The sequence below is a fragment of the Poecilia mexicana genome, unplaced genomic scaffold (genome assembly GCF_051168715.1).
Source record: "Poecilia mexicana isolate PSO_F unplaced genomic scaffold, ASM5116871v1 scaffold_6, whole genome shotgun sequence".
NCBI lineage: Eukaryota > Metazoa > Chordata > Actinopteri > Cyprinodontiformes > Poeciliidae > Poecilia > Poecilia mexicana.
The window spans coordinates 9,279,557-9,304,195 of NW_028263375.1; the positions used below are offsets into that span (position 1 = coordinate 9,279,557).

General features: G+C 37.8%; 3 protein-coding genes across 3 annotated transcripts; 1 reads left to right on the forward strand and 2 right to left on the reverse strand.

The window, feature by feature from the left end:
* Positions 1–668: 668 nt before the first annotated feature.
* edc3 (enhancer of mRNA decapping 3 homolog (S. cerevisiae)) lies at positions 669–6,197 on the reverse strand. The gene is made up of 7 exons (XM_014973471.2): positions 6,065–6,197; positions 5,663–5,829; positions 4,738–4,964; positions 4,307–4,645; positions 4,071–4,224; positions 2,992–3,209; positions 669–2,205 (listed from the first exon to the last, which is right to left on the reverse strand). Exons 2-7 carry the CDS (start codon positions 5,824–5,826, stop codon positions 1,871–1,873), a joined length of 1,437 nt encoding a protein of 478 aa, XP_014828957.1. The 5' UTR covers positions 5,827–5,829; positions 6,065–6,197; the 3' UTR covers positions 669–1,870.
* Positions 6,198–8,155: 1,958 nt separating this feature from the next.
* LOC106907655 (uncharacterized) lies at positions 8,156–18,331 on the forward strand. The gene is made up of 21 exons (XM_014973466.2): positions 8,156–8,419; positions 8,505–8,551; positions 8,938–9,208; positions 9,294–9,373; positions 9,892–10,021; positions 10,094–10,216; positions 10,961–11,080; positions 11,504–11,605; positions 11,685–11,905; positions 12,000–12,264; positions 13,450–13,489; positions 13,660–13,702; positions 13,796–13,853; positions 13,932–14,005; positions 14,079–14,163; positions 14,258–14,348; positions 14,461–14,552; positions 14,963–15,061; positions 15,709–15,831; positions 15,913–16,038; positions 17,790–18,331. The coding sequence occupies exons 1-21, from the start codon at positions 8,381–8,383 to the stop codon at positions 17,793–17,795; spliced, it is 2,235 nt and encodes a 744-aa protein (XP_014828952.2). The 5' UTR covers positions 8,156–8,380; the 3' UTR covers positions 17,796–18,331.
* Positions 18,332–20,852: 2,521 nt separating this feature from the next.
* On the reverse strand, positions 20,853–23,299 carry syt18b (synaptotagmin XVIIIb). The gene is made up of 2 exons (XM_014973468.2): positions 23,004–23,299; positions 20,853–22,006 (listed from the first exon to the last, which is right to left on the reverse strand). Exons 1-2 carry the CDS (start codon positions 23,146–23,148, stop codon positions 21,048–21,050), a joined length of 1,104 nt encoding a protein of 367 aa, XP_014828954.2. The 5' UTR covers positions 23,149–23,299; the 3' UTR covers positions 20,853–21,047.
* Positions 23,300–24,639: the final 1,340 nt, after the last annotated feature.

Consider the following 24,639-nt stretch of genomic DNA (forward strand, 5'->3'; position numbering starts at 1 on the left):
AGCGAAGTAGTTGGAGGAACTTGATCATCAATGAGGCAATGTTTACAAAAAGTTTTTAAAAAAGTACAGACATGCAAACGGTGAGTGGTTGTCGGTTTTTATTGGTTCAATCAGCAGACATGACACATGAAAAATGCAAAGTTTCTGCACAAGACGATCAGTGACAATGAAGTTTTCATTTCACAACAGCCTCCTGTGCAGACCCAACGCAAACCAGCCACCGCTGCCATTTTTTAACGCGGTTCTTCTGAACAGGCGAAAATAAAACTCAGTTCCCATTTCTCAGTGGAAAAAACAAAGAAAGCCTATCAATGATAATCACCCAAAGCTGCGGGGTTTCAAAAGAGGAAGCGTGGAAATGTTTGCTTTTATCGCCTCCTGCTGGTCAATAAACGAACGTCACATTCAGCAGCGCTGGCTTCTCTTTCCAAGCCAGGCTTGTCTCAACAGATGTGAAATAATTACACATCAGGCAAGAGGAATGTTGGAGAAAAAGAGAACTATTGTGCATGGCTGCAGCCATCATCGAATATGCACATGAATCCAGTGGAAGCTGCTAGCTAGATGTTGGAAATTTGACCTTTAAACAAGAACAAAAAAAAAGTATCAAGATTTAGTAATCTCAACTTTACCCAGATGTTAAAGAACCTGATAGTGAGAGTGTTAAATGATGCTAACAACAAGGTAGTAACTTTATTTCTGGACTCATTACAAATGAAATGATACATAAATAAAAAAAAAATCAGTTTTCATTGTCAAGCGTACATGGAAAGATGTGTCGCCCTCAGAAGATGGCACAACAGCAGCAGCTCTTGTTCACAGTTTCATGGTGTTTTTTCTAATATTTTCTGGTATATATCATTTTTCTTTTTTTTTTTTGGGACTTGCCGTTATTGGTTCACAAAAGCTACTCTGTGCAGGTCGTCACAGCTCAGAGCAGAAATAATCGAATCGTAACCAAATAAAAATGCTAAATCTTACAGGTGTCAGACATTTTCTTCTATGGATCAGAAACATTAACTCTGTTGTGTTTTAAGCCAGCTCTTTCTGGACCTTATTTTCTGCAGAAACTTCCAAACACGCCGTTATAATCTCCTTTCAAAACATGGGCTGACAAATATTTCTCCCCACATGATCAGCAGGTTTTTTTGTGCTGCTCCACTTTACCAGAACCCAAATCCAGCAACTGTTTATCAACCGGCCAATTCACAGGAATGAGTACAAAAATACAAAATCACCTCGGCTCGTATTTCAGCTACGAATATGACAAATTAGATTTTTATAAACCGAGAACCCGATTCTAATACTGGTGCATGCAGAGTGGGGTATAAAACAGTAACTTTAACTGAATTCTGCTAATCTGCTCAAAACGCTACTGAAGTTACGTCTACAAACTCCCTGCTTTCATGGCTCAAAAGCATTCAGTGCGTTTTCTGTCTGTGCCGTCAAAAGGTATGAAAAGGAAAGAATAGAAAGCAGCACATCGACAGACAAACGAGGCTTCCTGCAGATTAACGTCATGTAAACCTGGAAACACAAACCGAGCACCGAAAGTCAAAGCTTTGGAGCCAGCTGGGTTTCCGCAGTGAAAATTAAGTGTATTATACGGTGGATTTACACCAAACTGTTCAACTTTAAGAGACTGTCCTTTTTTAAACTGTGTTACAATCCCATAGCTTAATCACCAAGATGACCAATAAAGACTTGAAAGTTCCACGTCTGAAAAAAACAAACAAAACAAAGTATGCAACAGTGGTCCTTCAGCGTGAGGAAACAGTTCAGACGACGACTTGGAGATGAAACTCATGGAATATAAGGCGCCAAAACCTAAATGGTCAAGGAAGGTGAACGGTTTAATCAATCAGTCTCGTTAAGCGGAGTGCAGAGGGATGACGAATTTACAGCCGAACGGAGAGTGGTACTTGATTCCCACTTCCTGGAACACCTGCCGAGGAACACCGATGTCGCACAGGTAAACTCTGCCGGCGCCTTCGGCCAGAGGAAGGGGCAGGCAGAGCGACAGCGACCACTTGGCCTCGACTGCGTGGCCCTGCCCGCTTACAGGGGGGTCCAGGCTGAGCACCGGCGCTCTGTTCTGGTTGGCCCAGTCCGCAGCCGCCCGGTACCAAGGCTGGTCCATCAGGAATGTGTTCTCGTGGCAGTCCAGACAGTTTATGATTAGATCCACGGGGGTGTCTGGGAGATCTAAAGGGAGAAAAACAACAAGCATGACCCACTGATGATTATTTCATTAAAAAAATTATAAAATTCACACAGCAGGAAAATGAGACACACATTTTTGACCACATGCGAGTCTGTATGGAGGATAAATTTTAATTAAAATTGTCCCAGAAGTTATCGCGATAAACGATAATATTGTAATTCTGAAGTCATTTTTAAGTAAAATAACAGAAATGGCATAATAATGCAAGAACTCATTCTTAACGATCAATGAACTTTAAATTTGGAACTGGAAGACATTTTTAAATATCCAAAATAAATAAAACAGAAACAACAAATAAAATGAATCATAAATTCTCTGTAAACAAAACATGGTGCTAAATCAGATTGTTTTCAAATCGTCTCCACTATGGACGGTCATGTCATGCAAAAAACTAAAAATCTCACCAAGTATTTCTTTCTAGTTTCTACTCCAAATATCTTAAACTTGAAATAAGATAAAACTAACTTAGAAGTAACTTATCAGCAAGTAGTAGGATGTTTTTAAGTCAGTAATTCCTGAATATTGATGAAAAAGTGCCAGTTCCACTGGCAGATTATTTAACTTATACCAAAACATTTTCCCATGTGAGCCAGATTATAAGTCAATAATCGCTTCAGGGTTGTAAATCACTTACACAGGAGTTTGATGGCTCATTTAATTATTGATATGAACAATCATGCCAGTCGCATTTCATAATAAAACATTAAAATTGTAACTGAGCACCACTCTGCTGTGTGAACGCAGCCTGCACCACCAGCCAGGCTCACCTTTGATGCTGGACACCTGTTTGCCGCCGGTCTTGTTGAAAAGCGTCAGCTCGCTTGTCACGGCGTCGAGCATCTTGACGAAGTTGGGCAGAAACAGTATGACCTCCACTTCGTGGTTGGCCAGGTGGCGGCCGCAGCTGATGCCCTGCGCTCCCTGAACATGAGGCCCACACAGCAGCGCCACCGTGGGCCGCTGATGGAGGTTTTTGGGTGTAAATCTGAAACACGTAAACAATTTATAAAAGGCAATTAATCAGATTTTTTAACTTCCTATAATTACTAAAGTCCAAAGTTACAGATTCCAAAGATTTTCCAGACATTTGAGTGAAAAACAATTTAACTAGTTGAGTTTTATCCATTAATCATGACAGCAGTATTGATATCTGATTCAGCAGACAGATAAAGGCCACTAGATTACATATTTATTGGCAAATAATTCCACCAACTCAGCTGTGAAATTTATAACAGATTTCTCAAATCTAGACTGAATTATTCTACACTAAACATTCTGTTTATACATTTTACACGTATATTTTGTTTGGAAAAGTTAAAGAGTTTTGGTGCTTTGTTTGATGCCTATACCAGAGCAAGTTTTTACAACCACAAACAGTCAAAGACTTGGAAGATTTAAATCAAAAGAAAGCACTGAAACTCCTCTTTTTATTTATTTTTTGATACATTCATCTTTATCATTTCTCTCAAGTATTAAATCAAAGTTTTACGAAAGAATCAACTTGAGATGTGAGAGATTAACTGCTTTGTTGTTTAGAAATCCATATTTTAGATATTGTGCATGTGAGAATAAAGAATGAAATTTCAAAACCTAAACTTTTTTGTGATAAACATTTTTTTTAAATTTTATACAGAACTAAAAAATGCTAGAAGCAAAGTTCAGATTTTCCCCAAGACTGTAAGAACATGAAAAGGGAAAAAATGTGGATGTTCAACAAAACAACAACAAAAAAAACTGACTAACTCAAAACATGTTTTTTCCCCACATACCTTCAGTTTAATTCTTTGTAACTCAGAATTGAGGTTGAACTTGTAACTATCTGCTTCGTCTAATTCAATATTCGTACCTGTTGGGCCCTCCTAACAACGTGAGTGTCATCTGGCTGGCACACACTCCAGTCATCTCCAGTCTCCGCTCCAGCGTCAGGCCGTAGCGCTCGGCAGCAGACAACAGACGCTTGTGGAGCTCATAGGAAATACTCGGAACAACGAGTCCAGAGTCTGTATGACGTAAAGAAAAGAAGCAGGTTTAAACGACTCTACTGGACACTGTAATTCAGTCGCTGCAATGTGAAACACGTACCAGTGCAGTACTCTTTGTGCCCAGACTGTGGTACAGTAATCTGTCTATAAACAATCGGTTTGCCCTCCAGGATGTTCTCGTCGTGGCGGTACCGTGTGGGCGTCTGATCCTGAGGCGTGCCACGTGACCTCGCGCCGTTACGTCGCTCCGTCGTGTCAATCTCTGAGAAAACTGCAGCTTTGTCGAACAGTGCCAGGTTTCCTTCAAAGTCAAAATCCGTATCCAGCCCGTCATCCATGCCGTCGCCGAAGCACTCGTCGTCTCTGTTTTTCATCTGCCCGTTTTTCACTCCGTTCTTTTTCGGCGTCGCTTGGTTTGCCCCTCGACTGGTGGACGACCCTGACGGTATCGGGGGCGGGGGGGGAAAGCAGCTATTAGCATCTCAATATTCATAGGAAAGTTTTACCTGCAGCCAATTGAATCACACCTACAGGAGTTATGTCTTCGACGGAAGCCTTTAGGTTGACCCATTGCGTCCAGGTGACGTTCTCCATAACTTTTAGAGCACTGCTGTGGAGAGTTCAGCTTCTCCACAGATCTGGGATCCCCCTTTGGAACGGCAACTGGGACAGTGCTTCCCTTTGCAGCTGCACTGGAAGCTGGCCTGGCATTAAAGCTTCTGATGTCCAAAATCTTTAGTTCCTGTATATCAATGGCACTGGAAGAAAAAACAAACAAAAAAAAAAACAAGAGAGATCTTCAGTAACAACCAAAATGGATCAGATTTTACCACTTATAGAAACCCAATAGGGTTGTTTTTCCACTTCTAAGATTGTCGCAATTAATTGCATGATAAATTAAAGTGAACTTGATAATTTCCATTCTGATGATTAATATCTTTGAAGGCTAATTTTGTTTAGAGACTTTATAATCCATTTCATTTATGGTTTCAGTTGTTTGTGGTTTTTATTTCCTTATCATTTGTTGTTTTTGATTGTTGTGTTTTCTTTTGTACATTTAAAATGTCTTCCAGTTCCAATGTAGAGTTCATAACAAAATAAAACTTTAACTTGAGGGGGCAATTATCAATTTATTATTGGAAATGTCTCAAAACAGAGTTATCGTTTATCGCAATAATACCCGAGGTAATTTACCGTCCAGCGAAGTTTATTGTCGTGAGAGGCCTGCTCACTTCTGGAATCCACATTTTTGAGTTTGTAGCACATCATTTAAAATAAAAATGCCAGACCACGAGAGGAAGTGCTTAAATTTAAAAACAGGTTAGCAGCAAAACAACAATTTGGTTCAAAACACCACTTCTATTTAAATAGCGTGTCCCAGTATTAGTTTTTAATGAAGCAAGACCCATAAAACAGACCCAAGCTGTGGGAAAAGGACATTTAAGTCGAGATTTACCTGAATGTGACCTCAGGAACGGGACATTTGACCCCATTGTGGAAAGGTTGTCGTAAGGAGATGGTCTGGCTGGACTGGTCCACAGATGACACTTCTCCTTGATAAACTCCCAGCGTTGGTCCACAGTTAAGAGACACCAAACTACCCAACCAGTCCGAGGCCATTATCTGCAATAAATATTCTATTTTAAATTAACACGAACCGCTAAAAAAGTTACACCAATGATCACCGACTCATAAGTCCGAACAAGTTAACATTCAGGCAGTACAGCGAAATATTCACAGTTTGGAGCTAACCTTTCAAAATGTACTTAGCAATAGCTTCGGCCTTGTATCAAGCTAAGTTGCTATCTCAAACACATTTCAATTGTAATACGCTTTAAATAAAGACAAAGTTTTATACTTTTTCAAAGTTAAATCGACGCGGACTCCTTTGGACAGCTCAAGGAAATGCAATTTTCAAACAACGGCTAAGAAGATAGCTCTTTGATATTAGCCTCTTAGCTTTTAAACGGCTACTGACACTAGCTTCCTGTTTCCGGGAAACCTCACTTTTCAAAATAAAACACATGAGAACTCTTTTTCCCATGACAACAAAATCACTTAAAGCAGGTTATTTTGTCTATTCATTTCTTTATTCTATAATATGTACGTTGATCTATGGATGCATTCGAGCAATGATTAACTAAACTGATTATACATAGATTATCAAGGCCGGTTTATTTACATTTCGATTTGGTTTCCTGATTACAGTAAAATAGATTAAGCTCTGTTGACGAATTATATTTAACGCTTTTGACCTTAAACTGAACATTCAATTATCAAAGAATGCTGCATTAAAGGAGAATGTTAATTGTTTGGAGGAGTTTTCTAAATTTTGCCAAATTACAGTCAGTCAGATAGAATAGGAATATTCTGAGAATATAAATTTTCAAATATTATAAGAAACTTCCCACTGGATATACGTTCAGATTTCGACTGAAATTCGGTTTATTAAGGGGAAACACATTACATAGACGAATTACGACCAATAAGAACAGACCAATAAAAACTTTTTTATACATAATTGTGGGTTTAAATAAAATAATGTTTAATATTTGTGTAAAGATAATTGTTATTTTCCCCATAAAAATACTTTCAATCTGACTCAAGCCTCAAATGCATTCCCTAATTTACTGATTATGACCTTATGTCGGAGAGAATGGTCTGCTTGTTTGCTTGTTGTTGTTGTTTTTTTTTTCTTGGCTTGTTTGTGGGTTTTTTATATGTTATTTTATAAAGTATTTGTCAAATACAAATTGGCTCAATGTATCATATGTTCTAATAAAAGAGCAGTACTTCTGTATTCTGGCCTCACTTACGTATCCAAGAAACAACTTTAGATTTAGTCACCAGGATGCAACATTTCACACTAAGCTGAAGAAAATCTCCATCCTTAGAAACAATTTATCACAAACCTTAACATTAAAGAATAAAGCCTTAAAAAAACAAAAGAGCAAGAGACAGTTTTCCTTCTTGTTGTGCCAAATTTACTGTAGAGAATATTTAATAATAAGAAAGCTGAGGTTGGTGTTTTAGAAATGTCAGTAAACATCTGACTGAGGTTAAATGAGATCATGAGGAGAATATCTAGGGAGTGGGGAGCATCACTCTGTCATCCAGCTGCTTTTTATGAACTGAGGTCATCATGGATACTCCCTGCTTTACAGACAATCTCAGAGCTATGCAAGGAAAACAAATGAAGCAGGTTGGCTCTGATAGAGAACAGGAGAGGATTTCTGAAGTAAGATTCCATTAGAGCAGGGTGTCCAAACATTTTGTGTCCACAAAAAGGGCCAAAAAGAAAAAAAATAAAATAAAGCAAATAAAGTAATCCAATTTTATTTTATCCAAAATGGATGATATTCATTGTAGATCCAAACCTTAGAAGAGATGTTGCACGTTTGCTATATTAGAAGAAAAGCATCTAGTTTTCAGTTTCTTTTGCACTCGATTAAACAAATTTATTTTCAGCAATAAGAGTAAGATTTGGGTCTCTTTCTTTCAAAAAAGATTGCCATATATTGGCTAAGTTTAATAAAAAATAAAAATAATAAAAAAATAGTTGATTTGTGTGGAGCGAAATGAAAGTCAGAATAAACATGATTCTACTTATTGTAAAAGCTTGGTCACAAAAAGACACATTTATGTTCTAATTAACAGTTTCCATTGTAAGAAAATTATATCAGTAATAATTTTACTCTGATTATAAATAAAAACTCTATCTGCATCAACCACTTGTGCTTGATGGTGCAAATTTGTGTTACTTTTGAATTGCAGTTGGGGCCTCAAAAAATTAGCCCAAGGCCACAAATGGCCCCAGAGCCGCACTTTAGACAACCCTACATTAGAGAAATTGTTCTTTTAGCTAGGACTGTTAAATTTTTCAGAAATCAGCTTTTTGGATGACATATGTAATAATATGTATGATTAAAAACGTGTCATGACAGAAGGGTTTGTGGATGAGTCCAGTAGCTGTGACGATGTGTTTCCTGTCACGTAAACAGTGGAAATATCAGCAGACATGGTCCAGTAATAGATGCCCACCTCCAGATAACAGCTTTGTGTGAAAGTTTGTCCTCTAGGCAGACCGCTGAGCCATTTCGGACTGACAACTTAAACCTCGGAGGACGCTGCAGGACGTTTTGTCCATATTTCAACACTAGTTTACTTTTTACTCATGGACATGTGGAACTCCAGATCTGACTTTACAGCCCAGGTAAGACCTAAATGTAAATGTTCTTCATTTCACAAAGAAAAGAAAAGAAATATAAAAAACAAAAAGTGTTCTTTTTTCTTTTTAGTCTTCCTCGTGGTGTGGGTCAGGGTTTACGTCAAGAGCCAGCTCCAGGTAACTGGGCCGTTCTTATGGTCTTAAAGTGATAACTGCAGCCTCCTCATGCACACCTGGTTATTTTTTTACAGTCTAACAATGAAACCTTTACGAAAAGATTATTTCACTTGTATCATGTCATTTTTCTCATAAGAGAAATAATTTACCAATGGAACTAGTGTTTTTTCATCAATATTAAGGCATTACTGACTTAAAAGAAGCTCCTACATCTTGCTAAAAGTCTCATGTAAGTTAGTTTAGTCTCATTTCATTTGTAGTAAGATATTTGCACTAGAAACTAGACCAAAATACTTGGTAAGATTTTGTGTTTTTGCAGTACAGCGGTGATTCTTAAGTAAGTTGGGTAACTTTGGATGAGTTTTGTGTTTCTGCTCATGTTGCAGTGCTGGTGCCTTCAGACGTTGCGATCCGGGTCTAAGGAGGTGGCGGTCGATGTACCATCTGGAGCCTGAGAGTCCTACAAGGTCCCTCTCATCATTTGGAGCAGAAATGTGGACTGGTCGAGGTGAAAGGAGCTTCAGACAAGCAGAAGTTTTGCCGTGGCTCCATGACGCTCATGAGCAGCTGAACACTAAGCTGGACCGGCTTGGGACCAGAGAAGTTACTCTGGGCCACAACAAAACGATGGCTCAGATGCTCAACCTGGAACAGAAGGTCAAATACAAGTTAATAAATTTTAATTATTTCTTTTTACTTGCATGATTTAGTAAATATTAACATGTACTCCTGTGTCACACAGCTGCTGTCTAAAACGATGGATGCTTTCAGTCAGGATGAATTGTTTGAGCGAAGTCAACAGTGCCGAGATCTCCAAGAAAAGTAAATAAAAATTAAACTTCTACAAAAATCTGTTTTTTACATATTCTGTAAAAAATTCTGACAATCTGTAAAAAATAAATGTCCTCCCTGAGCTACTATTAATGTTTGCACTGCTTCTGGTCCAGAACAACCAATCAGAGCCAGGAGGCGGGTCTTAGCGCTGTCAATCAACCCTGAAAGAATGTAATGGTGGAAAAACAAGTTACCATTCCAGGAAAACTCTTTATTAGGTGGGCATGCTAACTAACCTGAACATTCATGACAGACTCCATTATCTGGATGGCGATGCAGCATAGCAGAGAGGGTCTGAGCAGCGTTTACATGAGGATGATTGACAGAACTAAAGCCCTCCTGCTGGCTCTGATTGGTTGTTTTCGTTTATTTGTGTAGAAATGCAAAGAGTAGGAACATATCAGAACACAGTGAGAGTTTTAACAAAATGTAAAAAAAACTTTTTTTTAAAATAAAAGTTATATACTGCAGCTTTGATGAGAATTAATAAAAAAAATCTTTTTAAGAGTCCGGAAACTGGAAAATGAGCTGCTGCACCTGAGGTCTTCTCTGGTGAATGTAAGCGAGGATCAGCTGACGTCTCGTCTGGCAGCTTCACACAGCAAACCAAAGACTCCAGGGGACATAAAGAAACAGGTGTTTGACCTTCATATGTTGAAAATGTCTGTTTCTGCTTTTTACTGCATGTAAATTCTGGTTTGAATACAGGAGAAGAAGGATCTGACAGAGGTGGACAAGCTGAGGGAGGCTCTGAGAGAAGCTGAGGCGAGAGTAGCAACTCTCCAAGAAGAACGAAACAAAGCACTCCAGGATCTCCAGACTTCTGTTGAGGTATCAAACAAATACAGCCTGAAAACAATCATATAGAGCACTTGTGTCAAACTAAAGGCGCGTGGGCCAAATCCGGCCCGCCATAGCTTTTTATGTGGCCCTCATGTTCTAGACTAAACACTAAGTGTGCTTAAATATTATGTTTTCAATCAAATCAATGCAGTTTTTATCTGTTTACTGCTGAATTATATCAATCAGTCCCTCCAGTTTCTTGAGAATTATTGCGGAAATTCACACAAAATCAACAAATCCCCGCACTTTTTTGTGCTAATAATTGGGAGTTTATTGCAGGTTTCTCTCGAAAAATGTCAAAAACTGTGTTTCTTGTGCTAAACAGCTGCCTCAGTCTTTAGTGATGTCAGAATATAGTCCATGATCTATACAGCAAATAATAAAAAGTCACATTTGCAGTCATAAATAAGCTCAAATATTTCCAAATTAGTGCCAGAAACACTTTGATTTTTATTGCAAAGATCACAAAAAGTACCACAAAATCCTGGAGGGACTGAAAAGTTGTTCAGTAATATTACTTAATTTTAAGAATTCATTGACATTTTAACAGTTTGTGAACAGGTTTTATCAATATTTTCTGGCATAACCGGCCCTTCAAGAGCATTGATGATCTTGATTTGGCCCAGAAAGAAATTGAATTTGTTGCCTCTGCTATAGAATATTGTTGTTACTATCAGTTTTTATCTGATTCCAGATTTTTTTATTTGTCATTTATTTTTGTTGACAATGCAGACGCAGAAGATGCTGATTAATCAAATGGAGGAGATGGAAAAGAGAGTCAGTGACGTCAAACCGGGTCGTTCTGAGGTGCAAAACCATCTCGGAGAAGAAAACAGCAAAATCTCTTTTCAGGTTAAGTTGCTATTTTATACAATTTCTCTGTGAGAATGAACAGCCTGAATCTGAAATGTACATGCTCAAGCCTCACATTTATTTAAAATATATGTTTTTTACATAAAAGCATACAAGACAGATAATCAATGAAAAAAATAGATCACCTCTTGTTTACTACAACATAGTCAGCCTCAAATGCTAACGCTAGTTAGCATAGCCACCAATGACAGGGGATAAACAGTTTTCCTGTTTCTCCACCATTAGCACATTTAGCTGTGCATACTAGAGCATGATTGACAGCATAGAGAACACTTATTTTTTTTCCTGGAGCTGAATATCTTTTCTCCACAACTAGAAATCTTAAAGGTGTGTTGTTCATTTGTATTTAAATGCCTTGTGCATCATTTCTAACCATCATCTTTAACTTTTGTTCTTATATAGGATAAAGAAAACCCAGAGCAGCAGCTTAACAGAACCACAAAAGAACCACACGGCTCTGAGATGCACAACATCGTCACTAATCCAAAGAAGGAGAACTTAGAGGTTCTCAGAGAGATTTTAGTTGTTTTGTTAATTTATTTGAGTTCTTAACTAAACTATGTGTGTTGTGTCTTTGGAGCAGGTAAATGAACAATTGAGACAAGAACTGGAAGTGATGAAGAAACATCTGGCTGAGTCACAACGTCAGCTGCAGGAGCTAAACGAGGAGAGAAACATAAACTTAAGACAGATCACAGATCAGATCAGAGAAAAGGAGAATCTCCTGACTGAAAGAAACAGTCAGGATGCATTAAACGGACATGATGCATTAAACGGATCGACGGGAAACATCAACCAGCGCAGGTGAGATGGTAAACAGGTGAACTCAACGGTATCTGAAGGTTCAATATTAACTCTGCAAGTTAACACAGTTATAACCAAAATATATATTTCACAGGACATCTACAGATGATTTGGACCTGGAAAATCAGAAACTGCGGAATGAGTGTGTCTGTTTGGAAGGAAAGCTCAAAGAGAAGGAAAAAATGCTGCAAATGCATGAGAAAACGTATCAAAAAAAGGACGAAATGAGACTCCTGTGCATCAAAGAACTAGAAGATCTGGCCTCACACTGGACAGAAAAATGGCAAAATGTTGCTTTGAGCCTTCAGTCCACACAAGACGAGTTAGAAGAACTCAAGAGAAACTGCACCATTGATACAGTAAGGAAGCAACACATTTACAACTCTTTCATGTGCTTTGATATGTTTATGGTTTCAAGACATTTACTATTTCAAGTTGCTCAGATGTGAACACAAACTTCAGGTTTCCTAACTAAATGTCGTATGTCTTCACATTCTGCATTAGAAATATTTTGATTGGAGAACTTGAGCTTAATTATCAGGTCACAAAACTAAAAATATATTACATGCAGTATCCAGTCAATAGTGAGAAAACAGCTGCAAACAGATGCAGAATTATGGAACCGTATATTATTGAAAAGCATTAGTCGAGCCTCCAGCACAACCAACAATAATGCAACAATTGGTTTCTGGATGGTAATTCAACAACAAAACAGCACACACTGCAAAAACATAAAATCTTATCAAGTATTTTTGGTCCAGTGTCTAGTCCAAATATCTTAACTTAAAAGTAACTTTTCAGCTAGACATAGAATCTTGTTTTAAGTAAATAATTCCTTAATATTGACAAACAAGTGCTTGTTCCATCAGCAGATTATTTCACTTGTAACAAGACATTTTTCCCTTGTTACAAGTAAATTTATCTGCCAATGGAACTCGTACTTTTTCATCAATATTAAGAAATTATTTACTTAAAACAAGTTTTCTAAGATTTGCAATAGAAACAATCCAAAATACTTAGTAAGATTTTGTGTTCTTGTAGTGCAAACAGCAGTAAAACCCGCTGACCAAATGTACTGGAGCACTGCTCTGGTTGCTAGGTGACGGGCTGGACTGGGGTTGCTAGGTAACGATGCAGCGTAATTCAATAATCCGGTATTCTTTTTTTTTTTCTTCTTTTTTTTTATCTGCTAGCTAATTTTCCAGACACGCCAAAAAACACCTGGGTAGATTTTCTTAAAACACTTGGGCTGTTTTCAGAAGCAAGTGAGATCCAAATGGAAGTGTAAAAATGGGGAAAAGTGAATTTTGCATCATAATCCCCTTTTAAAAAATCAATAAAAAAGTGTTTAACTGTGTAACTTGTGTTACTGCAGCAGGAATAGTAACAGGATTTCTGTGAAAGTCTTACTGAAATGGGAACAGAACAGAGTTGGTTCCCCAATTTCTTTTTGAAAATTTTCACTGATCAGACCAGAACAAAAAGTTTAGAAGTAAGCCTACGATTGTTAAAAATAATGAGGTCATCTCCTTTTAATCTTCCAGAGAGAATCTGAGTCTTTGCTGAGGTCTGAACAGGAAACAGGTAAAGATGCATTTTGTTGTTTTATAATAAGAGTAAATATTCTCAATGAGGCTGCAATTAACCGTCTTCATTAACTTTAACAAACCCAAGACAAAAAAGGTTAAGATAAAAAAGTTTTGTATTCTTTGAACACAAGGGGGCAGTAAAGCGCACTGAGCTTCTGTTTGCAGGTAGTGATTTGGTGCAGACTCTTCACAAAGACACACAGACAGAGTGAGTGGATTTTAATCAGATTTCCACAGAAAGCAGGGTTGGAAAAATACTCAGAATATAACCTCTGTGATTTGACCTTTCATTGTTTTTCAGCCTTTCAGAATCCTCTTTAACACTAGACTCCACATGCAGCATAAATAAATCTCCCCAGGTAACACAAACACACATTTAATGTTAAAGTGTTAAGAAATTTACCGTAAATGTTAACCTGAGCATACATGATCCTCAGCTGTGGGCGAAAAGTGGCGAGGTTCAGAGGCTGAAGCAAAAAGTTTCAGAAACAGAAAGGGAAGTGAGTGAGAGGTGAGGACTAGTGTCAGAAAAACAATCAAAAAATGTTCCTAAAATGATGTTTTCTTTTTTTTTTCTGTGTTAGAGAGCATGATTTGAGGACTATGGAACGGCTGAGAGAGATGGAACGAGCTGAGGCTCAAATTAGGATTTCTGCTCTTGAACTCAAGGTACAAAAACCTTCTCCCGGTTTAAACCACAGGGAATTGACTTCAGGCTAAAAGGTTGGACTGTCTCTTTTCTTTCTCCGCTTTGTTGTGAAAGCTCATGAAAAAGGCGCCTGAAGTTTGTCAAAACTGTGGAGGAGTTCAGGTGGATGTGTCAAACCCTGCCTCAATGCACGAGCAGCAAGACGGTAGGAGCTTTTGCTTTTAAAGGAAGGTGCAAGTAAAGAATAATAATAATAGTAATAATCGAGGGATTTCCCCAGCAGGGATTTAAAGCTAAAACCTTGTGTGTGATTTCAGAGTGGAGGGAAAAGTCGGATGAGACGCAGCAGCTGAATCCTCCAGCCCTCCACAAACATACCAACCAGAGGCAGAAGGTTTCCCACAGTGGGGTGAATATTTTACTGATTATTACGGTTTTTTCTTTGACAAACAAAATAACACTCTGCTCTGCAGATTTTTATAAAGGCCTGTCACAATAAGAAATTTTACTGGATGATAAATTGTCCCAGAAACCAAAACATTGTCATTTTGATACTATTTTCAACTAACATAATAAGTATGGCATAATAATAAGACTAATAAACTTTAATTTTGTACAGAACACTCCACACACTGCCACAACCCAACCAGAATCCTGGATCCATAGATTAGGGATTTGTTGCTCAAACCAGTTTATCATGTACAGGTATCCCTAATCTTAACAAGGCTGGAATGTCTACAAGAACATACTCTTCTCTTCCAGTGCGCAAAATATTTTATATACTAAAATATATGTCAATGACAAGTATCTTTTCTGCAGGGTAAAAATGAGACTTCATGGATTGAAGACAAGAAGAATAAAACCATCTGCATTGTTGACCAAGAGGTGGAGCAGCAGAGAAGAAAGGTCACTGAGCAGGTAGACCGAGACGATTTTAATTTCTGTTTGTCCAATTTGGACATAAGAAACATTTTCCTAGTGATGGATTTAAAATAAGGGTGACCTAATATGCTTCACTGAACAGATTAGAATAGTTCAATGGGCGATACAAAACATGTTCATCACATCTTTTGAACAAAATCATTCTTAGACATTGACATTTTAGTCTGGTCAGTTCTGCCCACTTTGAGGTGTTTTAGGGCCTGCTGTCACTTTAAATCTAAATAAGCTGCTGCTGGCCACGCCCCCTAACTCAACGTTTACACTTTGGGTTGCTAGGTAACAGGCGGCATTCCACTGGGTTGCTAGGTAACGGGTGGGGCAAGTAGCAACACTTTTAATTCACAATCTAGTCAAAAACTTTTCTGGATTTTTTTATGCAATACAAAGGTACCACCACTGGATCAACTTAATGCTAATATTTCCTGTAAACAAAATTTGGTTTTCATGGTTCACGCAACCTGGATCTGGTCACCTAAAAGTAAATGAGCTGCCAATTTTTAATTGATCAATCATATATTTAGATTTTTAGGGAATGCCACCAGATCAAGATGTTTATATGTCAAATAAGTCATACATTTATGAATAAATAATGAATTTAAACTCCTACATCTCGTTGATTGTAGTTAAAGAGGTTGTTTAAGGAGCGAGAAGGAAAGGAGGCAGGAAGATTAGCTGATACACAATCAGTCGCTCAAAGTGGATCCTCCTCAACTCAGGACTGGACTCCCACATCTCTGGTTGTTAGGGTGAGAAGAAAACAGGAAATCCAACTTATCAGGGCTGAGATATGCAAACAAATCCAGTTTTTTGTTTGTTGGTGTTTTCAGGCTGCAGCAGACAGGAGAAGTTGGCAGCCTGGCTCGGCTTTGATGCCGGTGTTGGAGGAGGATGAGGAGAACGGTGACTGGTCAGGAGTGGATGAAGGGGATGTAAAACAGGAAGCCCACACTGAGGTAAAACCTTCACACTGCAGATTTAAACATAGATTTAAGTCCAACTTTCCCTCAACCATAAAAATACGCAATAGTTTTCTGTCTGCTGAAATGTGTGAGTAATCATGGTCCACACATAATCTCATCCAATAAAGAGAGTGTCTCATTTCATTACCTATATGTCCACATATGTGCAGACACAGCTAATCCCAGCTTCTACTTTAATTAAACTGCATCCAGTACGAGGGGAGGGGATGAAGGTTTGTATGTCCAACTCCTTAAACTCCATGTTTTAGCAACAATCTGAAAAATAAAAAGACTCTTTCTCCTCTGGTTTTGCTAAATAACCGCTTAGCTGGTGCAAATCTGATTCAAAACGTAAGAGGAATCAGCCTCAGCATGAATCCTGCCTGCATATTGTAGTAATAGATAATTAGATGTATTACTAGATTATTATTATTATTACTATTATTAGACTGATTGAGAAGAGTGCAGAATGAAGAAAAGTTTATTTTAACTAAAAGTCCAGATTTTAACATTTTCACGTAGACATAATCAAAACATCAATGTAGAGAATTTATGGTGAAATTTAGCCTGTCTATATATTATAACCTCCCCCTTTTCGCCAATTTATTTTAGACCTTGAGCCAAAATACGTATCAAAAGTGGCATTTCTGTGTTGTCACAATACTGAATTTCCTTTAAGTGTAAAATTATCCAGGTCAGGTTTCACCAATCTAAGTAACAAACATTAAAATATTACAGATTCCTTTGAAAACTATTAAAAAGCCTTTTAGTTTATCACTAAACTTGATGTGCAGCCATCTTTTTTCAGTGTTTATAATCTCAATTGACTGGACATTAAAATATGTCAATGTTTCTCTTATTTAAATTCCCAAATGCTTGTTAAGCCCCAAAAAGAAAGGCACCCCTGGGTGAGCAGCCTTATGAAAACCTGTTACAGTTTGTTTATAAAGCTAAAAACCTTAAAGTGGTTTTAAAAATACTTCCAAATAACTTTGGTTATGCTAGGGAAGGAAAGGCAGAAACAACTGAGTAGATATTTAAGTTTAGCTTAAATACGGCTGAGAGTCTTTAACATCCAGACACAGAAAAGCTGCATTTGTGTGAATCACCACATCTGTTAAATCCTGAGAACACATCAGTAATTTGCAACTAATTAGAAATAAAACATGACAAAATATTATCCACTCAGTTACAACCTAACTCCTGCTTTGGCTGCAACTGATCCTGTAGCAATAAGCAATCAGTTAATCTCATGATAAATTAAAATAAGATAAATAATTTCCATTCTTATGCTTAATATTTTTGAAGGACAAAATTAGTTTAGAGACATTATCATCCATTTTATTTAAAGTTATGGTTGTGTTTCTTTTTGTTTTTTATTTATTATTTTGGTCTGTTGTGTTTTATTTTTTATATTTCAAATATCTTCCAGCTTCAGTGTGAAGTGATCTCTACTGGCTTATTGATTTTTGAGAGGAAGAATTTGCATTATTATGCCGTTATCAATATATTACTTGAAAATAGCCTCAATATTATTGTTTATCGCGATAATTATTATCCAGCAAAATTTGCAAATCGTTTGGGAACTGGAGCTTTTGTTTAAGATTCCCATCTTAATTTCTAATGTTTGATATTTTTCTCATTTTGTTAATTTTGTTCACTCATTTTATTGTCCTTTTCTATTACATTGATCACATTTGAATATTAACTGTTTTATTTTTTCCTCTTTTTTTCTGTTTAAAAAGTGTTAAAGTCTCACCGCTCTGACTGCAAACTGCAGAAATTGATGGTCTGTAGGGGGAAAGGTGACCTGCGGTGGAGGAACACCATCAACCTGATGGAGCATTTCTGGATCAGACTGCAGATGTTTGCAATCCAGATGAAGATGAAGAAGAGGAAAAACTGTAGCTTAGATAATTTTCAGTATCTGGAAAAAACAAGCAGCATTGAACTCTATAATCAAACTGAATGTATATTTTTTATTTATATTTTCGAAAGCACCACCCAGCTTTGTGCTCGTCACTTCCCCAAATACTTACATACACTTACATACATTTTAAAGACTGTTATGTAAATGTTCAGTCAGTTTAATTTTACAGGCTTATCTACAGATCAGACTGTAGATGTTTGTGCCTTGCAAAAATATTCACACTTTATGGCGTTGAAACTCCAAACTTTCAAAGGGTCGAATAAATATGCAGTGGAAGAAAAACATTTTCACAAAATCTAAAAAGTCTGGTGTTCATTTGCATTAAACCGTCATGAATAAATTATATGTGGAGCCAATTACAGCTGTGAGTCTTTATGGGTATTTTACTTCCTGCACAGCAACACATTTTCTGTCTGCTCCTCTGTGCAAAAAGCTCAAACTGAGTCGGGTTCGATGGGGAACATCTGTGAACATTTTCAAGTCGTGCCACAAATTCCCAAATTGATTTAGGTCTGAACTTTGACTGGGTCATTCCTACAACATGCTTTGATCCAAACTATTATGTTGTAGCGCTGCCTGCAAATTTTAGTCACGCTTCCAGGTGTCAGGCTTGGAGTTTTTTCTTGGTTGGAAAGCTTCCAATTCATGTTGATGGTAAACTGGCTTGGCCATCAAAAGATATGAGTTTGTCTTTTTTCTATTTAAGATACTTCATTTTATATATCCGGTAGCCCATAAAACATCAACATGCATGTTAGAGTAGTTTGAGCTAAGAGGCTTATAAGAACATCAACACATGACCTACACACATTCAATGTTAAAGTAGTAAAATGAAGAAAAAAAGATATCAACAAGAAACAAGATAATTCTTGAACTTTTTAACCATTTTCCCTTCATGGCTAATGGAAAATGGCTCAGATGGTTGAAACCTGGACAATCATCCCAAATGTTCACCATAAATGGTTTTGGAAAACCATCACTGAGGTTCTGAAATGGAAATTTAAATACCATGCGGCAGAAAACCAACCAATTTAAATTAAGTCCAATATTTCTAATAAGAAAATTGGTCAAACAGACCCGTAGCAGAACCTTATTGAAGACTTATTGATGATGTTTTGTGCATATTTTGAGTCTATGTAATTTTCTCCATGTAAAGAAAATATCAAAGTAACGTAAACCTGTATACTCAACTTTTGTGTTTCTTTCATGCACAGGATGAATGTATGTAAACGTCACCATATTATACAACACAAGTGTCTATAAAATCCAATTGTTTTGTATGCAGGCTGGATTTCTCTGCAGTAAAGATGTTGCTTATGCAGTCTCACAAAGATTATCTCGATCAGATTTTGTTCTAGACTGGAGCGTTTTCCTAAGGATTGAAAATGGTGAAGGATTAAACCACAATGGCATTACAGAAAGGGATGATCTGTTGCATTTAGCTTCTGCAAGACTTTACCTAATCCCCTGAACATGAAACACAAACATTGGGAATTACTTTACTTCTGCCCATAAAAATCAAAAGTTATTCCCACATGCAGTTAGAGGATTTATGTTTCTAAGTGCACTTTGTTCTGTCCAAATAAAGGAACGCCAAGCTGGTTTACCTGCTGGTGCTGATGTCTGATCATGTCCAGGTTGTCAGCACTGGGGAACGTGGTTCTAATAGAGCGGGTCCGGGAGAGGAGGGAGGGTAAGTGGGATTTTCTTATCTTGGCTTCAGTTAGGTTTTTGCCTGTTCTCCCCTTGTTATGTGTTTGTGGGCCGGTCAGCCAGTATTTAAGTTTCCCCTTTGTCTCATTTATGTAGGTTTGTTTGTTTGAGTTAGTGTTCTTGTCAGTTTGAGTAGAGTTCGGTGACTTGACCTCTTTTATGGGCTCAATTTTGTCATTTTCTATATTTACCCAAGTTTGTGGTTTGGGTTAAATAAAAAAACACTTTTTCAGACTTCAATCTGTACCTGACTGTCCGTCTACTCATAGATCCCAGCTGAATTTACTAGAAACTAGTTCAAGCAGTTGAGGCAACTCCAAGCATTCTGCATGCTGAAGTGAGTGAGTCTTCATTGGTCTCTGTACATGTACAGTCTTTTGAAGGAGATTTACATCTATTGTTCATAGGACGGTACAATGGTGGTACTTGCTAACTGTTCAAACTGTTCTTACCAATATACATTTGTAGCAATTTGTATTGTTATCACACTGTTTATCAGTACAACACTATTCCATGTAACACTGCAAAAACACAAAATCTTAAGTGTTTTGGTCTGGATATAGTACAAATATCTTGATATATTGGAAATAAAACAAAAAATAATTTACAAGTAACTTTTGAGAAACATTTAATAGCTTGTTTTAAGTCTATTTCTTTAAGCAGCAATGTAGCTTTTATAATTTTTTTTACACATTTGTTAAAAGTACCCTTATGTTCCCTTATGTTATGATATGAAAAAATAACCTTTGAAAAGAATTGAGCTCTCTGCTTTCTCCTTATGGACTTGCTGTAATCTAGAAATACACTGTTCCATCAGAAACAGCCAATCAGAGCCAGGAGGAGGGTTTTAGTGCTGTCAATCACCCTCGTCTACTAACAATGTTAAGACTAGTTAGCATAGCCACCAATGGCACCGGATAGATAGTGTACCTGGAAAGTTAAGTTGCTTCTCCAAAATTAGCACAAGCTGATTGCCAGCGCTAAGACCCTCCTCCTGTCTCTGATTGGTTATTTTTGACAGGGAGCTGTGCATCTCTTCAGATGGCAAAAGTAGCTCTGGGAGAAGGTGTATGAACTTGATTTTTTTCACAGATGATCTATTTGATACTGTTAGGACAGTCATATATATTTTGTAAAAAATGAAAATAAAAATAAAGTTGCACTCTGTAGGTTTAATATTTATTAAAAAGGAATTGGCTATAAGTGAAATAATCTGCAAATGGAACAAGACATTTTAAGTGATAATGAGAACCTTTTTAAACGTATAAGTTAGTTTGCTCTTATTTCAAGTACGGTATTTGCACTAGAAACTAAACCAAAAATACCTGGTAAGATGTTGTGTTTTTGCAGTGCGTAGAAGTTAAAGCACGCTCACAGGTACATTTTCAACATTGATGAGTTCTTTCACAAAGTGCAGCGGATTCTCTGATCTCCAGTCTCTTTCTCCACATCTCACCACCACGCCTCCTAAAGCGACGGCTTCAGTGGCAAACAGATTTAGTCTCAGTTCACAGGTTTTGAGCTCGTCCAGAGAGCTCACCTTCAGAATCAGCACCAGGCTGTTGGACTCGGGGCTGAAGCTGCTCCGAGTCGGACAGGCGTGCAAAGGTGGGAGACTGCCGAGGACAGTCACGTCCTCCAGGCTCTGAGGTCTCCCAGTTAGGTTTAACACGGTGACTGTCAGTGTTTGTTGGTCCGGAGAAAAGGCCGCAGTGAAATGGAGGAAAGGTTTGTTGCGGGAAGCGCTGGAGCCGTAGCTCAGCGGAGCCAGGGGAATTAAATGTGAGTTATTACCGATCCTGATTAGTTTGCTGCGTTCACTGGACGCTCTGTAATCTCCAGCCACCGTGCAGCGCCTCTGCATGGCCTTGCATGTTCTGGTCAGCGTTCCCAGTTTGGGTAGCGATGGCAGGGAAGCTCGGCTCGGGTGAATGGGTTTGTACAGCGGAGCTGTTTGCAGTGGGGAGCTGAAGCGACGCAGGGAAAAACGAGATGCAGTCTGCTCATCTTCATCGCTGTCGGGTTGGGTTCGGTCAGAAAATACACGAGGTGAACGTTCACTCTCGGAAAGAGCCGGGCTGGTAAACGTGGACGGATATTCCGGCGTTTCTCCGCCCAACACCAGCCGGGGTCCAGAAGCCTCTCTTGGGAGACGTATTTCGTGCGCTGAGGTGGAAGTTTCAGCAGAAGTCTGAGTTGAGGTAAATGATTTAGGGATTGTTGTCCAGATGTCACTGTTTTTCCAGCACATAAAACATCCCAGCAGCAGAGACAGACAAAACACGATCAGCCCAACCAGAAGAAGAACCTGAAGATGAACTGCAGGAATAAGAAAGACGAGCTTTGTTAGAAGGTTTGGTCTTCCAGCTTTCAGGTCAAAGTGAAATCAAAGTAAATCCTCTTTTAGTTCTACACTGGAAAAAACACAAAATATAAGAAGTATTTTTGGTCTAGTTTCTAGTGCCAATTTCTTAGTACACTTGAAATGAGACAAAACAAACTTAAAAGTAACTTTAGCAAGATAGACAGTTGATTTAAGTACACAACATTGATGAAAAACTACTTGTTCCACTGGTAGATTATTTCACTTTTAACAAGACATTTTTCCATGTTTGAAGTGAAGTAATCTGTCAGTGGAACTAGCACTTTTTCACCGATATTAAGGAATTTTATACTTAAAACAAGCTCTTATCTTGTGCTGAAAAGGTACTTATAATTTAGTTTTTGTCTTCTTTTAAGTGTACTAATATATTTGCACTACAAAAGAAACCAAAAATACTTGGCAAGATTTAGTGTTTTTGCAGCGTTGGCTTTCAGGATGTCTGACCAAAAATACACCTCTATCACTTTGATGAACATTAGGATTCCAAAGGACAGCAGGGATATTTAAATAAACATTGAAATTGTTTTCCAACACATACACATATTGAGGCTGAATTATTTTCACATCCAGCCAATAATTTGTTGATTCCCTGACTTTGGTCACAAGCAAACAGTTAGAGCTGAATCTGTGAATCTGTGACTGGTCCAGATTAAAACCAGGATAACCAGATTTTGTGTATAATCCTTTGCTGAACAGGTGCCTAATGCACTCCCAGAACGGATAATGTTTCTGCAAAAGTGTCCGACCCAGATGAAAAAAAACAACAACAACCGTGAACCACAACCGTCACTTCTGGGAGAAAATAAAGCAGAAGTAATTCTGACAAACTGCAAAAAATTTATCTCAAAGCGAGATTCAGGTGTTTTTTTGTTTTTTTTAGCCTTATCGTGTAATTTAGATAAATATTTGCACCCTAAAACTTTAAAAGCATACCTTCTAGTTGTTTGGTGAAGAGGACTTGCACCAGGAGCCAGAAGAAGAGGACCACCATGATCCCTTCGATCATGCCCTTGCAGCAGAAAAGCAGCACAGACTGCCACAGGGGCTGACCCGGGTACTCTTCATCATGGTACGGCATGGCACCGAAACGTTTAGGTCAGAGCCTTTTTTAAAAACATCCACAGGTAAAAGTCCAAAGATCATGTTAAAAAAAATTAAGTATTTAAAATGACTCTTAAAGCTGTCAGTTTTAGAAAATGAGTTAAATCCATTGTTTGACACAACAAAGGCACAACAATAGAAAACTAAAATAAAGAAAAAGAAATTCTGGTTATTTCAACTCCTCAGTCATTTTCCTGAAATGCTTCCATAAAACCCTCCACATGTTCCCCGTCCCCATCACAGGACAGTGCTGCTCTCATCTGTGAAGCGACTTGAAGAGAATCACTTGTCTGCGGTGGGTGGGGATTTCCCAGCTCATAATACCTCCGCTACATCTCTCTCTGTTCTGCTCCAGATGTCAGTGAATCGTCACTACAGGACAACCATAAACCTCCATCCCCCACCCACGTCCCCGCACCCTACGGCTCCAACTTCCTGCAGCACCGCCTGCAGAGCACAGGAGGACTAAAGCATCACTAATACTTCCTTTATACTCCCTCTTTCTGCTGCCATGACAACCAGACGAATGGGAATCAACCATCCATCAAAATTAAGTTTGTGACTAGAGTTGGGTAGTAACTAGTTATGTTTACTTTTAGGAATATTTTTACTATGCTGTACTTTTTACTTGAGTAGTTTTATTATGAAGTATCGCTACGCTTCAGTAAAATTTCTGGATTTTCTGCCCACTGGATGAAAAACATGTTTTATCCAAAAATTCACCAGACACAAACACACACCTGCAGTTTTTGTTCAAGTTTCGTACGTTTTACATCGACAGAAACTGCTTTGGAAACATTTCTTTGGCCTGATTTTGTTACTAACATAAATTATTGTCATTTTCATTTTTAAAATGCCTAAATTTCCACTTAGCTTCATATTTTGGTCCATCTAATTATGTTTTTTTTTATATTAAATGATTGATAATTTGATCAGTTACTCAGTGCTTGAGTAGACTTTTTTATCAAATACTTTTTTACTCTTGAGTAATTTCTTGGATGGCTACTTTTTACTTCTACTTGAATAAAAGTGAAATAGTACTACTACTTTCTTGTTGAGTACAATTTTTGGCTGAGGAGTTTTGACTACAAGATATTCACAAACAAAGGCGTTTTTATCTTAAATATAAAATGTATTTATAGGATTTTGCTTAATTTTTTTTTTTTTTTAGCAAATTGCCCTTTTTTGAGTCTGTATACTTTGGCTAACGATTAATCACTAACTTAGTTGACTACGTCAATGATTGATTAATCACGATTAATCATTTAAACCCCAACGAAGTGTAAGAGTGCTCTGAATGATGAGAAAAGCTTGAATTTAACCATATTGCATTATAACTACACTACTGCCTGAAGTGAGCCAATTCTGAATTTATGTCAAGTCGGATTTTTTGGCGTGGTCGTTCACATTTTCATATATACATGGCTTGTATGCGATCTCGTGTGAGCTGCAACCTACCAGAAAGTGT

Excerpts from the sequence above, each read along its gene's own strand:
- edc3 (XM_014973471.2), bottom strand. The coding sequence starts at position 5,826 with ATGGCCTCGGACTGGTTGGGTAGTTTGGTGTCTCTTAACTGTGGACCA. Across the intron at positions 4,965-5,662 it reads GTTCCTGAGGTCACATTCAG|TGCCATTGATATACAGGAAC; the intron begins GTAAATCTCGAC and ends TTTTTCTTCCAG. Across the intron at positions 2,206-2,991 it reads ACAGGTGTCCAGCATCAAAG|ATCTCCCAGACACCCCCGTG; the intron begins GTGAGCCTGGCT and ends TTCTCCCTTTAG.
- LOC106907655 (XM_014973466.2), top strand. The coding sequence starts at position 8,381 with ATGGACATGTGGAACTCCAGATCTGACTTTACAGCCCAG. Across the intron at positions 9,209-9,293 it reads TGCTCAACCTGGAACAGAAG|CTGCTGTCTAAAACGATGGA; the intron begins GTCAAATACAAG and ends TGTGTCACACAG. Across the intron at positions 13,703-13,795 it reads CACAAAGACACACAGACAGA|CCTTTCAGAATCCTCTTTAA; the intron begins GTGAGTGGATTT and ends ATTGTTTTTCAG.
- syt18b (XM_014973468.2), bottom strand. The coding sequence starts at position 23,148 with ATGCCGTACCATGATGAAGAGTACCCGGGTCAGCCCCTGTGGCAGTCT. Across the intron at positions 22,007-23,003 it reads CTTCACCAAACAACTAGAAG|TTCATCTTCAGGTTCTTCTT; the intron begins GTATGCTTTTAA and ends TTATTCCTGCAG.